General features: G+C 37.5%; 1 protein-coding gene across 8 annotated transcripts in view; it reads left to right on the top strand.

Annotated features, from left to right (window-relative positions):
• OSBPL3 (oxysterol binding protein like 3) overlaps positions 1–15,391 on the top strand; it is an 88,989-nt gene that overhangs the window by 26,800 nt on the left and 46,798 nt on the right. For 5 of the 8 annotated variants that reach the window (XM_010712785.4, XM_010712783.4, XM_010712784.4 and 2 more), the window contains exons 3-4: positions 14,203–14,252; positions 14,777–15,020. The exons of 1 other annotated variant lie outside the window; for it this stretch is intronic. In XM_010712785.4, coding sequence (XP_010711087.2) covers positions 14,928–15,020 — 93 coding nt within the window. In that variant the 5' untranslated portion in view covers positions 14,203–14,252; positions 14,777–14,927. Of the gene's footprint in view, positions 1–11,727; positions 11,860–12,153; positions 12,336–14,202; positions 14,253–14,776; positions 15,021–15,391 lie in introns of all 8 variants that reach the window. 2 more of the 8 variants (XM_085226214.1, XM_010712779.4) reach the window with 2 other exon arrangements.

The raw sequence follows: 15,391 nt of genomic DNA, 5'->3' as shown, positions 1-15,391 counted from the left end.
ATTTTTTTACTCAAGGCCATTCTCTTCCTGCCCACTGAAATGCTTGCAATCTCTCACTTTTTTTTGGTTATGTTCAGATAAGTTTTTATTTCTTTCTGGAGTTATATTTCAGATGGAAGACTTTTGAATAGTATGAGAAATATTTGCCAAAAGAAAAGGCACATAGCGTACCTAAATCCCAAGTATCTTTCAGATTGTCAGTGCACCAAAACAGTGTCACTGGAATGAAGTGTGCTGTAGCAGAAATGGGTACTTTGGAACAAAAGTAGCACTACACTTTGATAGGAATCATCTCTGCATGGTGGTAGTAAATGTGGAGGGCATCCTGGCTGAAAAATGTGAAGGATGGTGACAGGAGGCCTTAGGGAAATATAGGGAAATAAAGAAAAGAGTAGTAAGAAATTCTTACAACATTGTTATTTTTGCACTTAAAGCCATATATCGTTCTTTTTCCATTTCTGCTTTAAAATATATTATACTGACATTCAAATTAGGAACTGATTATAGACTTTTGTAAAACATAACTAAGCTAAAATCTAATTTCTAAGGGCATTTCATTTATGCTAATCTTGTCTTGGGTTTACTTAGAGTTAAAACCCTCCATTAGGACTGAAATGCAACTCAGTTTCAGTGTCAGCGACTGTCCGTTTCTTCTGATTGTGTACTTGATAGTCTTTTCTCTGAAGTCCTGATGCAGCAGCATATAAATACCTAATTGATAGCTAATATAAATTTGAGTGAAAGTGTCTTACTCTGTATCTGTTCAGAACAAGTTTGAATATCTTGGGCTTTATCTTAGCACCCTACACTTATGGCAGGCAACAGAACCATGAATGATTCTGAAGGTTTTGAGGTGGGATCTTTGTGAGCCGTGGAGGTCAGTTGGAAGCCCTTCTAACAGTGGGTCCCAGGGGATAAGGACAACTTCCTTCTGCGGGATGCCAGCCTGAGTGGGGATGAAACTTCTGCTCCACTTGTGCTACTCCAGCTCTTCATCTGTGAGAAGATCAATTTTATTTTTACAGTTGTGTAACTATGCATCACCTTATATTTAACTTATAGCCCAGAAGTCTGGCCTCAATATACTCAGTGTAATGTATGTGTTTAAAAGAAAGGCATTGTCACAGAAAAAAATCTACTCACTAAGAAAACTTAATTTAAAAAAAGATCATTGACACTTTAACTAGATTATGGTATTCCTGTATATGTGTGTTTAGAAAGAATGTATATAAATGTTAATATAGCTGGTAATAAAGCTAAAATAATAAAATAAATTTATGCCTGAAGAATTGTGGGATCTGCTATGGAACGTACCATGGCTGGAAATGTTCTTACAAGTGGAATAAAGCTGTTAAAGGTGCATTCAGGTAGGGGAGGATGGGGCCCACCCCATTCTCTCAGGCCTAGGATTGTGTGACCAGCTGTGAAAGCACAAGTGATGAGTGCATGGAATGAAGTACCAGTTCTGTTCAGACTGCAGTGACTCAAAGCAGGATGCCCTCAGCCTCAACGTCCAGATATGCTCTGTGTGGTCAGTGTAATCTTGCAGACAGTGACCTTTAATTGCCCTTCAGCCTTGCAGGAGCAAGCTGCAACTGTCACACCCGAGTTTTAGGCAGTAAAATTCCTGTCACTGGGCTGTAGTCTGGGAACAACATTCTTTTTAGTTGGGGTAGCTATATCTGAGATCACACAAAGCATCCTCAGCAAGTTTTTTGCTTGTTTAGCTGCCGTGAAGCAGAACAGCTTATTACCAAGTGCAGGGGAAAGAAGATGGACCTTCTTTAGTAAAGAATATTTTACTTCCGTCACAAATATTTCTGCACTTTTGTTTCAGAGTACTCTGAAATAATTGTAAAAAACAGCATTGCTGACTTTTTTTTCTCATGTTTGCAGTTGTGAACAAGTCCTGATCCTGTATGTTACAGGAAGGTCAAATGGAAGGCTGCTTATAGTGCTGGATAAACTGGCAACCTAATTTGAGCTGTTCATTTTGAAGTGGTTTATTTAAATTGCTACCTGTAAAATATCTTGTTTCAGTGCACGTAGATGTGCCAAATGATTATTCTAAATGGGTGATTCTCAAGTAATAGATCACCACTTGCTCAGCTGAAGAAAAATTGAGCCTGCAGCATCCCTGGAATCAGTTCTGAACTTTTTTTTTTTTTTTTTTTTTTTTTAAGAAAAAAAAAGTCTATGGTTGATTATGTACATAATGTTAATTGTCATTTTGCTGTGTTCAGACATAACTGATGCATGACATAATCTGGATACATTAGCTGAGAATCATTAAATTCACATGGAAAGAAATGCATTTGTCACATGTATTTAGTTTCCTATGCTTAATGCATAACATCCAACTTGACAACTCCTGCACTTGGTGAGTTTAAGCCTCTTAAATTTGCCATGTAAGGTGGTTAAGCTGCTGGTTTTAACTTCTAACGACCTCACACTTTTTCCATGTCCTGGCCTAGCTCTAGAGAAGTATTCCAGGTGCAGGAAGTGGGGCAAGGAGAAAGGTGAAGAGAGATGGAGCTGCATGAACAAATTCACAGCAGATGTAAGCTCTGGTTCAAGCAGTCTGTTGAGTCCCCAGGCAAATCTACTAAGATCTCTCTGCACAAGGGAGCCAAACCAATGCATCACAGCATTTACTGGAAGCTCTAGTTATTCCAAACTCTGTATACCGGAATTGTATGAAGAACTGCAAGAAAAGATGACAGGCTTTTCAGAATGAGCTGGTGGGCACCACAGGCAGAAAAAGCAAATTTATATTAAGTTTTCTGGAATGGTACAAAATTTTTGAGTAGATTGGTACTAGATACGATTGTATGGCTGGGAATATTATCATTCATGATGAAAGCAAAGTGTGAAAGTTTAATGCTGCTCTGAGTCAGTCTAAATGAACAGTACTTCAGAGTGGATGTTTTGGGAAGCATAAAGATACAGTCAGCTTTTTCTGGATACTATTTAGAGCCCAGCATGTGGCTCTCATTTGTCCTACTTTCAAAATCTTCAAAAACGTAATGGTGCTGAATGGAGAGAAACGTAAAAGAGAGACATAAGAATCTTTTAAATCCAAGTAATTCAATAACTTTTGGGATACTTTATGCAAGAGTAAATTACTCAAAATGTGATTTGTGAGCTTCCTAAATAAACTGGCATAGTATTCCGAGAAAATATTCATACAGTTTATCGAAATGAAGAGACAGAATACAAGATCATGTGCTTAAGAAACATTGTGTTGTGCTGTACTCTGTCTCGACTTTTGTCATTTTACAAAGTATGATAGCTACTCAGCTTATTAAGAGATCTATTCTTAAAATCTTGTCTCCAGGGATTGCAAATGATACTGGAATGTTACAGGGGATCCTACTTGCTTTATCACTGTTTTATTTTATAGTTTGGTTGCTAATTTGAAGTAGTATAGTAATACCTAATTGGTATTGTATAGTAATACCTAATTGGTATTGTAAAATCATGGAGCACTGAGAACAGTCTTTCAATCAGCTCACTCTGGGAACAATGTAGAAATGGTTTCAGCAACAACTGTCTTGTGGTTCTCCAGATTAGTTCAAGTTTTCCGTTCTGAAAGATCACTCCAATGAGGGGCATCAGGGGGCTGTGACTGCTTGTGTCTGAGGATTACAGCCCTGGAACAGCGATTGCAGGACTATGGGCTCCAACTGCCTTCCTGATTGCAGCTGGAACAAGCAATTCCCTTACTATTTTTTTTAATACAGAATGGAAGTCTGGAAAACTCCAATTACTGCTGATGTAACTTCTCCTAAAGCAATGCTTTCAACTGCCATCAGTAATGCCAAGAATTACCTTTATGTTTCATGTAAATTGACTGTGTGAGCTTTGTTATGGGAGCAGGTTTGTGATGCTGTCTCAGAAATGAACATATGCATTTCCTGTGGAAGAAGTGTTACAATTCTCTCTACTTAGGTAACCATTCACAGTAATTTTTTTCACATTCTTCTTCCAGCTCTTCACTTCTGAAACACATTTAGTTTTTTCACCTTTTCACAATGAAATGTATGGAACAAAATAACTCATTTTTAAGTGTTGTGTTGACACTGTGTGTTACTGTGTGTAGGGCATAGATACTCTTGTAGAAATAAAAGTGAGTTATGAAGATGCTTTAGACTCAGCAGAGTTCTTCTGCAGTCAAGGCAACAAAAACTTCACATACACTTTCAATTACAAGAGCCTTTGAAAATACAACTTTGTCAAAAGTATTTTATGGCATTAATTTTGTAAAAGTGTTTTCCTCTTTTATGCAGTGTCGATTTTGTAATAGAAAGAAGATGTACTTGGATGAGGTTTCTCAGATGTTTTAACCTAAATGTGTTGCTTGCTGAAAAAAGTGTAGAAAATAATCAATGGAAGATGAATATTGAGCACAAGTGAGCAAAAAATATATAGGTCAGCCTGAATAAAGTGGGCATGACTGCTGTCTGTTAAGAAAACAAAATTCAATATTATGTTTTTTTATTCTACATATTTTACTACTTGAAACATAATTTTAAAAATATATATATTTCAGCTCCTTCCTTTAGGAAATTGCTTCTTTATTCTCATGTTCAAATATTTATTAAGTGCATTATACAAAAGCTTGTGGAAAATGTGTTAAGTGTCAGGATGCACTTTATGCTGCACTACTCATAATTAAGCACAGGTTTCATTTATTTTGTGTTGTAAGCCATGATGATTAGAAAAGCCAATAACAACTGCCAGCATTTTAGAAGCAAATGCAAAAAGGATGAGAGTTTGGGAAGAGAGTATGGAGAGACAGGAAGTGAAGAACATTGCTAGGTGGCACCTTTCTACACTGAGGAGGCTTCAGGGGAGTCTGCCTTCTTTGTAAACACTTTTGTTTGTTGCTTTTCTTTATAGTCTATAATTAAAATCCTAGTTGTTCAGCCATAGTTCAAGTATAACCAACATCAAAAATGCTGTGAAGCAACCATGATGCTAGTCTACATTATAAAAATCTTCACGTTTGCTGTCTCTGTATCCTGCTTAGTGGCTGGAACTGAAATGAAAAAATGACTATGGTCATTAGAAGTAAGAAATATGGATTGTTAAGCTGTAGTACCCTTTCACTAAGCTCACATCAAATTCCTTGTAAGTTATTCATTCTTTCATGTCGCTGAGGCATCCTAATTAAAAACTCCGATCTTTTACACCTCTGAAAATGCTTGAGAATGAGATTGTAGCTGAAATTTTTTTGTGCGTGGAATTTCCTTCATTTTTAATTAAATTCAAATGGGATGGTAGTAGGTTGCAGCAGCCTGAATCTAAATGTAAGATTAGGGGCACAATGTCTTTTCCAGATCTGTCTGAATCAGTTGAAAATAATACTGCTTCCAGTTTCTCATTGCTGCCTACAGGCTGCTGATTACCATGCCTGCATTTCAGCCAACTGAGCAAAGTATGTGCACCACCCACTGTGACAATTGACTCTATGCTGATGTTCATTATGGAAGGCTCCTATGATTTTATTTGTTTGTTAACTAATTTTTATTTATTTATTTATTTTTCCTGAAGGGGAAGTTACTTATCTCCAGTAAAAAGATAGTAACAAATTGTTTGAGGGCAAGAATACCTTAAGCTGATTTGGTCTTTTTCGTAGTGTGTATGAATTTAAACTTTAAGATATCAGTTGGGGAGCACTGAGCTACTGTTGAGAGCTATGAAAGTTCTCAGCAGAGGTATATTAACTATTAGCATGATTGCTCGAGGGATGTCATATTCTACATTGAGATACTATACTGTAGTTGAATGGTATAAAAAAGCTGGGTGCATTAGAACTCCATACATCTTCCTGCTGGATTGTATGTAATAACATTAAATTATTCACAAATTTCTTTTTTTAGTGAAGCTTCTCTTTTTGATCAATCTCCTAACTTGCTCTTAGATTTTGTTCTGTTGTGCAGGTACTGACATGAAAGCACTTGCTGAAATGAACTTGTATTCTTCCCTGGCATGGCTTCTGCTTCTGAAGCTTTACGTTCACTTTCTTCTTTATCGAGTTTAAAAGTTCTCCTACCAGCTCTGTTTGACTAGAGTTTTTAAAGTAACCCTAGGAAGATTCAGGTCCATCTTCAGTGGCAGTGAACTAGAGGACGAGGTAGCAGTGGTTGCAGGGGTTTATATTGTTTTAGCCAGGGAAAAGATAAATTTTATGGTCCCTTTCTTGTGTTTGATTTTTTTAGCCTAGTTGGAGGCCTTCATCTCTTGCCTGCATCATTTCCTGCTGACCCAGCTGTTGCAATTGATTCTTTCCCCTGGTTTTCTTCGTTTGGGCACAAAACACTGCATGTAATCATGTGTCTCATATCTCCCTCTAGGTCTCTTTCAGTTCATCTTTATTCTATGCCACAAGGATAGTGTTGCAGAAAACCTGATCTGTGGAGCCTCTTTCCTGGCTCCCACTGTCAAGGTGTTTGTTACGGTCATGTATATGAATGACCAACTGTATAATAATGACTCATATATTAAGACAAACAGTGATATACATGTCTTCCAAGAGAATGATTCAGTCAGCAGCTGCTTCTCACTGTTCTTGTATCTGCATATGTGTACACGATGTGTTTCCAAGCAAAAGGGCAGTCACAGGCATCATTCAATCTGTCCTGGAGGAGCTCCATCCCAAGCCTTAATATATTTAATTTTCATTAAAAGAAACACATTTCTGTGTATGCTTTATATTAGCTTTTTTGTTTTTGTTTTTGTTTTTCATCCAAAGGTCAGAGTTAACGAGCTGTTCCTTCTTGGCATTTACAGCATCAATCCTTGCACTTGTAGAACTAATTATCCTCAGTGTACCTTCTAAATGTTAATTGTTTCTTGCAACACTTCTCCAAAGTGTCAAAGTTTGTTCACAAATTGCTGTGTTCAGAAGCATGATGTAGAAAAGTTAGTGGCCCTCAACATAAAAAGTTAGAGAAGGTGAACACTGATGCACTTACCAAGCCTGTTCTTTTGTCAAAATACTACACATCTTTGATGTTTCAAGCAATGTTGATGTGAAAGACAATCTGTAAAGCCCTAATTTGTACATAAGCTTTAGAAGAAAGCTGTAGCTCTATCTGCGGCAATCTGTAAAACTATGCTAAATTGATCAGTAAATCTGACGTTTCCGTAGTCCACGGTCACTACACTTGGTAAAGTGTGCATACAAATTTGTCTTTATCTGGACAAGAACTGAATCTTGTTGCCATGGTCATTAAAGTTAATGAGATTAAATTTTTGAGCTAATAGGCCTACTTAGAAAAGAGAAACACTAAATGTTCTCAAAATGAAGTGCTGGTTCCCTTGCAACTTCTTTCGCTTAGAAATTGGGACGTACACTAGACATATGTGACAGCATCATGGGAAATAAACAGGTATCTGCAAGGGGAGAAATACTAAAAGCTTTTTTAGAAAGTATATGATGCTGAGGTATGAAAATTTAAAAACCACATCAAACAACAGAGGAGGCATGTTAGGCTCTTCTGCTGATTAAGGAAAACATCTAACTTTCTGCATAAGATTAGAGGATCTCTGGGTTATGTTTGTTGTTCATACGTACACTCTGACATCTTCCTTCAGGCCTCTGTTAGAATAGTTCTTGGTCTGCAAAAGCTCTTCTTCCAGTAGTCCTAATTGCTATTCTACATGAAACCACGGGTGACTGGAGTTTGCTTCTCCAAAGTTAAACCAACTAAGTCAGCTGGTTTAATAAAATATATTGTGTGATGTCAGCCTTGGTAGATTTATGCATCTGCCAGTATTATGTAGCTTATCAGGTGATAGAGAGACAGTCTGGTACAGAATTATATGGATGCCTTCAGTGATTTCACAGAAAAGTAATGTATTCTTCCTGATGTAGAGACAGCGTTGTCTTAAGATTGTGAGTTACTACATGCTGGCAGACTGACAAGAAGGCTCTGACTTCCAGAACACCGTGCCTATCAGAACTGAATCTAAGAAAAATGTGTGTATTTCAGTAACATTTTATCAATGAGTTTGAGTTTTTTGTTTTGTTTTTGAATAAGCCTGGAGAAATAGTGGAATATCTTTGTTTCAGTGAGCAAAGCAAAGCTTTAAATACCAACAGATAACAGTAAAATGAGAGGTATCCATGCTTGTGCCAAAGCTCTGATGGTAAGCGTTTCCACTCATAGCAGCCCTGAGACCATTAGCAGGTGGTCTTTTCCAAAGATTTAGTACAGAATGTGAAATGTTATTGTATGCCTGCTCTTTTTCTTACTGAAAACAGAAAGCTTTTTTCTCACTCCCATTCCCTCATCATCCTTTGTCTTTGGGCTCGTGAAACCTTCTCTGGATGAATAGCATTTCCATGTGAAGAGTCTCTGCTTCTCTATTACTTAAGCTTGACAGCCCTCCCAGCGCTCATTAGCACTGCTCTGTGCAATGTGTGTGCTCGCAGCATAGCGTTTGATCACAGCTCAGTAGCTTTTACTTTCCTGACAGAGAGACTGTGGACCCGTCTGTTCCAGCATTACAAAGTGGCTCCTGCGGTCCCCAGGTTTGTGGCATCTCGGTCATGTGTGTGAGTTTTACGTGGAGCTGGAAGGGGGCACGTGGGACCTCATTCCTTCTGGCAACCTGTGCTAAGGAGCACAGAGCTGCCAGCCTGGCTCTGGGCAAGACTCCCTCCAAAAGGGGCGGGGGAAGATGAGGAGTTAATTATTTAGGACGTGCCTGTGAGCTAGGTATTTGCAAATGCAGTCACATTCTCGTCTGTGATTAGAAGCTGGGTTCAAAAGGTGGTATGGCAGCTAACCAATTAACATAATAATGCTGCCATTGCTAATACATATTTTGTGTAACTCATCACACAGATATTTTTATCATATCTGTCTAGCATATATATACAGTAAGTCTCATACAAATGCAATCTCTCACATCTCCTTAGGGAGAGAAGCAAAAGTGTCAAGATTAGACATTTAAAATTAATTATGTCACAAGCAGTATTAAAGTCAATTTCAACAGTAGATATGATGGAAAGGTGATATTTTTATATATACTTACATTTTAGGATGCCTAACCTACTTCTAAATTTATATTAGGTCTTTCTAATACCAGGTACAGAATTATTTGCCCCCAGGGTTATTGAAACTGCAGATACTTGCTTTGCTTTGGGAAAGCCTGACTAGACCTGACATTGAAGCATGTTCTTCTTTGGTGTCTTACCTGGGATACATGGTAGTGGATTATTTCCAGGTGGTTGAGTTTGGGGTTTTTTGATTATTTTGTTGCTGTTGTTTTTGTTTTCTTTATGCTTGGAACATGCCGGATGTGCATTCACTAAATGATGCATATTATACATGAAAAGTAATCCAATGTTAAATGTAGTATGTTTGTTCTTTGTCTAGTTTTCTCCCTTTCCCACCCTGTGTCTCTTTTGATTACACAAGTAGGACAGTTTTGTTTGAACTAAATTTTCCTCTCTTGGGCCATTGAATTATTATGATTTAATTACTTACTACAGTAGCCTCCTTAAGGAAGTAAACAAGATGGAGCTAACTGTTTCTTTGCATCACAGAATACCTCAGAGGATAGTATACATCTGTGGCCAGTGGAAGTGTCTGCTCAAGAGGCTGTGATCTGTATGGTGTGTAGGACAGCACGCAACTGAGGGAGGGTCTCAGGAGCTTCCTGTTACTGCTACTTTACTTAAGCTGTTTAAATTGTTGCTTCCAAAGATCGTTTTAATAACTTCTTTCTTTTTAACTACTTTATATGTGCAAGTTTTCTTTCTCTAAAGGAGATAGCCTTATATATATTTATATGTATATCTAAATATATCTATATTTATATATTTGTATGCTGTGCCTTTCAACGGTATGAATGTTACAGTAATTCAGGAATAGCAAATACCTTCCTAAAAAAGACATTTGCAGTAGCTGTACATGGCTTATCTGTAGCCTATATATAATTCTTTTTGTTTTTGAGCCAAATGAAATTGTTGGATAGATTAAAGCTGACAATTTGAAGTATGACAGAGAAAGCCATGAAAGCATTACTTTGAAAAGACTACTGCTTTTTTTATCCAAGTGGACATGAGTGGACCTAATAATTTAATAATAGATAAAGAGCAAAGGTTTCAGTGTGGATTCTTTTTTAATTCAATGGAAGTCACTGTGTTGCTTGCAACTCTGACTTAGATTGCTCTCTTGCACTTGCTGTGTCTACATGGCTTTCATCAGACTTTCTGTTGTTCTTCTTCTTCTATCCCCAAAATCTCTATTGTCTACAGCTATAGTATGAAATGTATTTTTGATGCTGATTCAGCTCTGAAACAGCTGTCTTTTTCTTCTAAAGCCATAACAAAAACGATTGCATAATGTTGATTTAGTACTGCAGATTTCCAGAATTTTCTAAATTTCTGCCTTTCTTCCCTTGTGAAACGTGGGATTTTGCTGTAAGCTTATTGCTTTGAGAATTGCTGGAAGCGAGTTATGATGTTGAGAAGTCATTTTGAACCAGTGCAAGTGAGAACAGCATAGGACAGTACATTTATATTTTTCAAGTCTTTCTTGAAAATGTTGTACATGTTGTCGTATGTCTACCTCTGCCTTAATGGATTTTGAATGATAAGTCTCTTAGAAACAGATAATAAGTTGAGGAAAGTGCTGTTTATGGGTTTGAGATACAGTAGCTATAAATAATATTTGACTCTCTCTTTTCTTAGTTCTTTAAAGTGCACCTGCTGAGGTCGTTTGCAGGAGCAGTCTTGGCCTACTTTTGCTGCAGTTGACTCAGTAGAGAAGAATTAGGCCAATACTTAGCACTTGTGAAAATTCCTGTCCTAAATGTATTTGAATTTGCCTCAGCCTTCTGATTTGTCTTTTTGGAACAGAACAAAGTAGCTCGTTCTATATGCTTCAGAGGAAAGGTGGGAACAAGCATCATTAGTTCCAAATTTGTTTCGTGGCATGGGGAGGAGCAGAAAGCAGTGGACCTGAAGTAAATGGATCGTGATGACCTCAAATCATGAGAGTCTGCTGCAATTTTAGCTTAGTTTGCATAATCCTGACTGTTATGCCTGCTTTAAAGTCTTAATTGCTCATGTACCTTTGTAGACTTCAGTTCTCCAGGTAATGTAAAATATGAGTCATCCTAGAAAGGCTCAGTCATTGCTACTGGCAGCCAGAATATGAGAGTCTATTTGGGATGCAGGATCAGTTTTTTTACACCTTTCTGGAAGCACTGAGTTGGTTATTGTTGAAGGGCAGCTGTGTTGTCTTTTTTTCTTTCTGAGGTGGAAGGGAATTTTAAAAAAGGAACACAAAGCAGTTGCTGGAGAACACAGCAGTTTTGACAGATGGGTTGGGGTCATGTTCAGTATTCATACATAATTTCATGTTCAGATTTGGAATTCTTAAGGTAATAATTTAAATTAGTGTGAAACATTAATAAAATATTAATAAGACTTTGGACAAATGGCACACATTGTTCTTGCCTTCTTTGGGGCCAGTAAAAAAAAAAAAAAAAAAGAACAAGCCTTTGTCCATGTAGTAAATTAATTTAAAGGAATACAAGAAAATTGGAAAGCCCTATTTTGGAAGTAGACTCTCAAAATACTTCGGGCATTCTCTGTCAGATTTATCCTACCTGTCTCCCACCCTTTGCTTAAGGACCCCGGGTTAGGCAGCTGAGTCAATTCATTTGAATTCTAGAAACATGCCTGTCTCTTGTTGATTACAGAAAGACAAATGACTTTGCCAAAGGAGATCTGAAGTGCTTGGCTGAGTGCCCAAAGTCTGTGTCTAGACCATATCAACGTTAGTGAGCAGAGCAGTGCAATAAAAGTGGGCCTTTTCAAGTGAGTCATTTATGGTGAGTACCCCACATTGGCACTGAGATAGGACTATTCAGGATGAGCTTGCATCTGGTGTCATGGACAAAGTGCTGTGATCACTGGATGCATTCCTGGAGCACATCTGGAGCACATATTTTCCAAAAGGAATCTGGTGTCCATACTCTAAGACTGTCCTGCAGATTAACCCAAAACATGAGCAGAGGTGGCTATGAGGAGGTTTGCAGAATAAGCGTTCTTCCGATCTGTTCTAAAATGCAAATGTAGCCACACTTTCTTTTCTTTTTTTTTTTTTTTTTTTTTTTTTTTTTTAGATTCCACAGAAAATAAATGATTATAGAAATATTCTAAATCCACCTGGATACCTACCTGTGCAACCTGGTCTAGGAAGCCTGCTTTGGCAGGGGGGTTGAACTAGATGATCTCTAGAGGTCCCATCCATCCCCTACAACTCTGTGATTCTTCTGACTACGCAATTCTTTTTGTATTAACACTGGTGAGACCTCCATTTCATTTTTCCATTACCTTAAGCTTTGAGGGTGTAACAACCACTTTGCTGTGTTCAGATGGATGAAGGGATCTTGTAATCTAGCGTATCCTGGGGATATGCTCATGAGGTATTGATAAGAAGTGCGTTTTGCCACGAATTAGAGCCTGTTTCTTTTCATCAACTGTGCCAATCTCTGCCAAAATATCAGGTAGTGAACAATGAATAACAGGTGCTATATTGATCACTTTAGTCATTTTAGACACGGAACAGTGAAGTAGCATCTGAATGAGTAGTGAACAGTAGTTAAACTCTTGCTGTGTGGCAATTTTGAGGTGATATTTGAACTATGAGTTTACAGAAAGCTTTTTTACGTTCCTATCATGAGTGTTTGATCTCTGCTCGTAAATAGAGATATTCCATTAAACTGTTTTACTAAATGCACTTTGAAACTAATTAATAAATTTATGCTTTATGCTTTTTCAATGGTTTAAACCTTTTAGGAGAGTTAGTCCTTGGTGAAATGCCACACAGATATCTTTCAGATAGGAAGAATCCATACCTTCTCCAAGGCACAAGCTTCCTAATCTCAGCAGTAATTTCAGTGCAAAACTTGTGTGCAAGGCCCAAATCAGGTCTTGTTATCACATCACTGTGCTGTTCTGTTTCTCTTAGGTTCTTGCATTGTGATCAATGGCTTTGTGAAACAGCCCTACCGGAGCTTGCTTTCTCACTTGATTTTTGGAAACTGGGGATTATTTCTACAGTACTTGAGGTCACACTTCAAGTCTGGAGAAGGGAAGGCTCAGGGGAGACCATGTAGCACCATACTACTACCTGACAGTAGGTTATGGTGAAGTGGGTGTCAGCCTCTTCTCACAGGTAGCAGAGATAGGATGAGAGGTAATGACCTTAAGTTGTACTGGTGGGGGAGGGGTTCAGGTTAGATACAGAAAAAAAAATTCTTCTCAGAAAAAGTGGTGCTGCAGTGGCACAGGCTGCTCAGGGAGGAGGTGAAGTCACTGTCACTGGAGGTGTTCAGGAACCATGCAGATGTGGCACTGAGGTATGTGGTTAGTGGGCATGGTTGGGTGGGTTGACAGTTGGACTAAATGATCATACTGGTCTTTTCCAACCTTAGTGATTCTATGGTTTGTTACTTTGCATAGATCTACTCTAGGGGTAATTGAGTATTTCTAAGTAGATAAAATAAATGCTAAGAGACCAGCTAAAAAGAGAGTATTGCAGAAGAAGCACTGTGGGCTGAAAAATGTCTTTGTTCAGAAGTTGGACATCTCAGACTACAACACTTAGGAGCATGGTTAACTCCAACATAGTGTTGTTGCTGTCTTAAATGCAGCACCAGTTTGTCATGGCTTTTTTGCTTGTTTGTTCTTAAGACAAACTAGAATTTTTAAAACAGAAAATATTTTGCTAGAGATCTTAAAATACTTCTCTCTGAATCGGTGTTTGTGACTAAAATGAATGGATAACTCAACAACCAGTGAGCTTAGTTCAGGGCTTTTCTCACAGTGCAAGCAGGCAGGTGAGTTGTGAAGTAATGCCTCCCTGTTTTGGAAATTAATTTTTTTCTTACCTGGAAATGTCTTACATTCCTCAGTGATGGTTTTGCACTATTTCTCAAATTCCTTGCCCAAGACAATAAAATCTTAAGTGAGAGACAATTCATAAAGCTCCTCCGCCATCCCAAGTTTTGTAAATCATTACCCTTTTGTTATGTCCTTAAAAAAGTACTGTTACCATGACAACTCTTGCCCACACTGGAAATCCATTATTAGGAGTTTCTGGCTTGGGTTTTATTTGCATATGCTGCAAACAGCATTGTTGTTAAACAGACTGCTGGTTCTTCTTCCAGTCACTGAGTTGGTGGGTGATGTGACAATAGCTACAACTTCTTGATTGCAGGTAAGAATGGTCATGAACAGCTCTGCATAGCTCTCTGCTTCTGTGTATTGCCTCCATTGTATGTTCTTTTTCCTTACGATCTGAAGCCATGCTTACTTTAAATTATCAAACAACTTGGAAAAATGTTTTTTTTTAGTTACTTAACATCCTTTTTGTGAGGCATTTGATTAGATGCTTTCTCCTCATTTCAATAATGTTTTGATCTTTTTTTTGTATATTTAGTGTATTCTGTGTGTCTCTATTAGACTTCTTTTTGTTATTAGATTATTAATTTAAGTCTTAAAAATGATGCTTGATGCTGCACTTTGTCTTCTGCATAAATACTGACTATGCAATTCTTGCTAGTCCTGTTTGATAATAGAAAATTTATCATGAAGTGACTTTTGTGTTAATTTCTAGTAGTGTATAGTAATGTTGTCAGCTTGCATTACCAAAGGCTATATTATGATTTCATGATTTGTTCTATGGAATGGCAGTAAAAGATTGAGTCGTATAAATTTGGCATTTTGTTTTTTTCATTTTAGGAATTTTCTATGGGATGCAGATCATGCTACTGGAATGCATTTGTGTGAAGAATATGTTCTGCATTTCTCTCAGGAGTCTTCCAATACATTTGCTTAATTACCTTTTAATGACATTCTAAGTGAGCTGATGTGAAATAAATGACCTTGAATCATGAGTGAAGAAAAAAACTTTAGTGTATCCCAGAAAATGTTGTCTCCTTCAAGAAGTACTAGCAGCTGCTCCTCTAAGCAGGGAAGTCGACAGGTAATGCAACCAAACTGAACTCATTTACAAGATTGGCTGTTACTTTTGCTTCTGAATACTGGTGAATGTTTAAAATTCTGTTTTCCTATTTCTTGTTTTATTTAATCACTTTTTTGGTTTCTTTACTCTGTTTTTTGTGTGTGTGATTTTTTTTTTTTTTTAATTTCTGTAGTAGCATCTTGCTTTTAGTGAAATGCACTGAACCTGTTTTACAAATATTATTTGTAAAATAGTGTATATAACCTGCCTGAATAGCAGGCTCTTGTCAAACTGGAACGCTAACAGCAAATCTTTGTAGTGAAATATTACTACTGTGGAGGCTTGTTCCTGAAATCTCAACCCCTCTCTGGAAGATAACATTTCTGTGGTAG

This window comes from Meleagris gallopavo, chromosome 6 (assembly GCF_905368555.1).
Source record: "Meleagris gallopavo chromosome 6, MGAL_WU_HG_1.1, whole genome shotgun sequence".
NCBI lineage: Eukaryota > Metazoa > Chordata > Aves > Galliformes > Phasianidae > Meleagris > Meleagris gallopavo.
The sequence above is the reverse complement of the archived record's forward strand: the minus strand, read 5'-3'. Positions and strand labels throughout refer to the sequence as shown.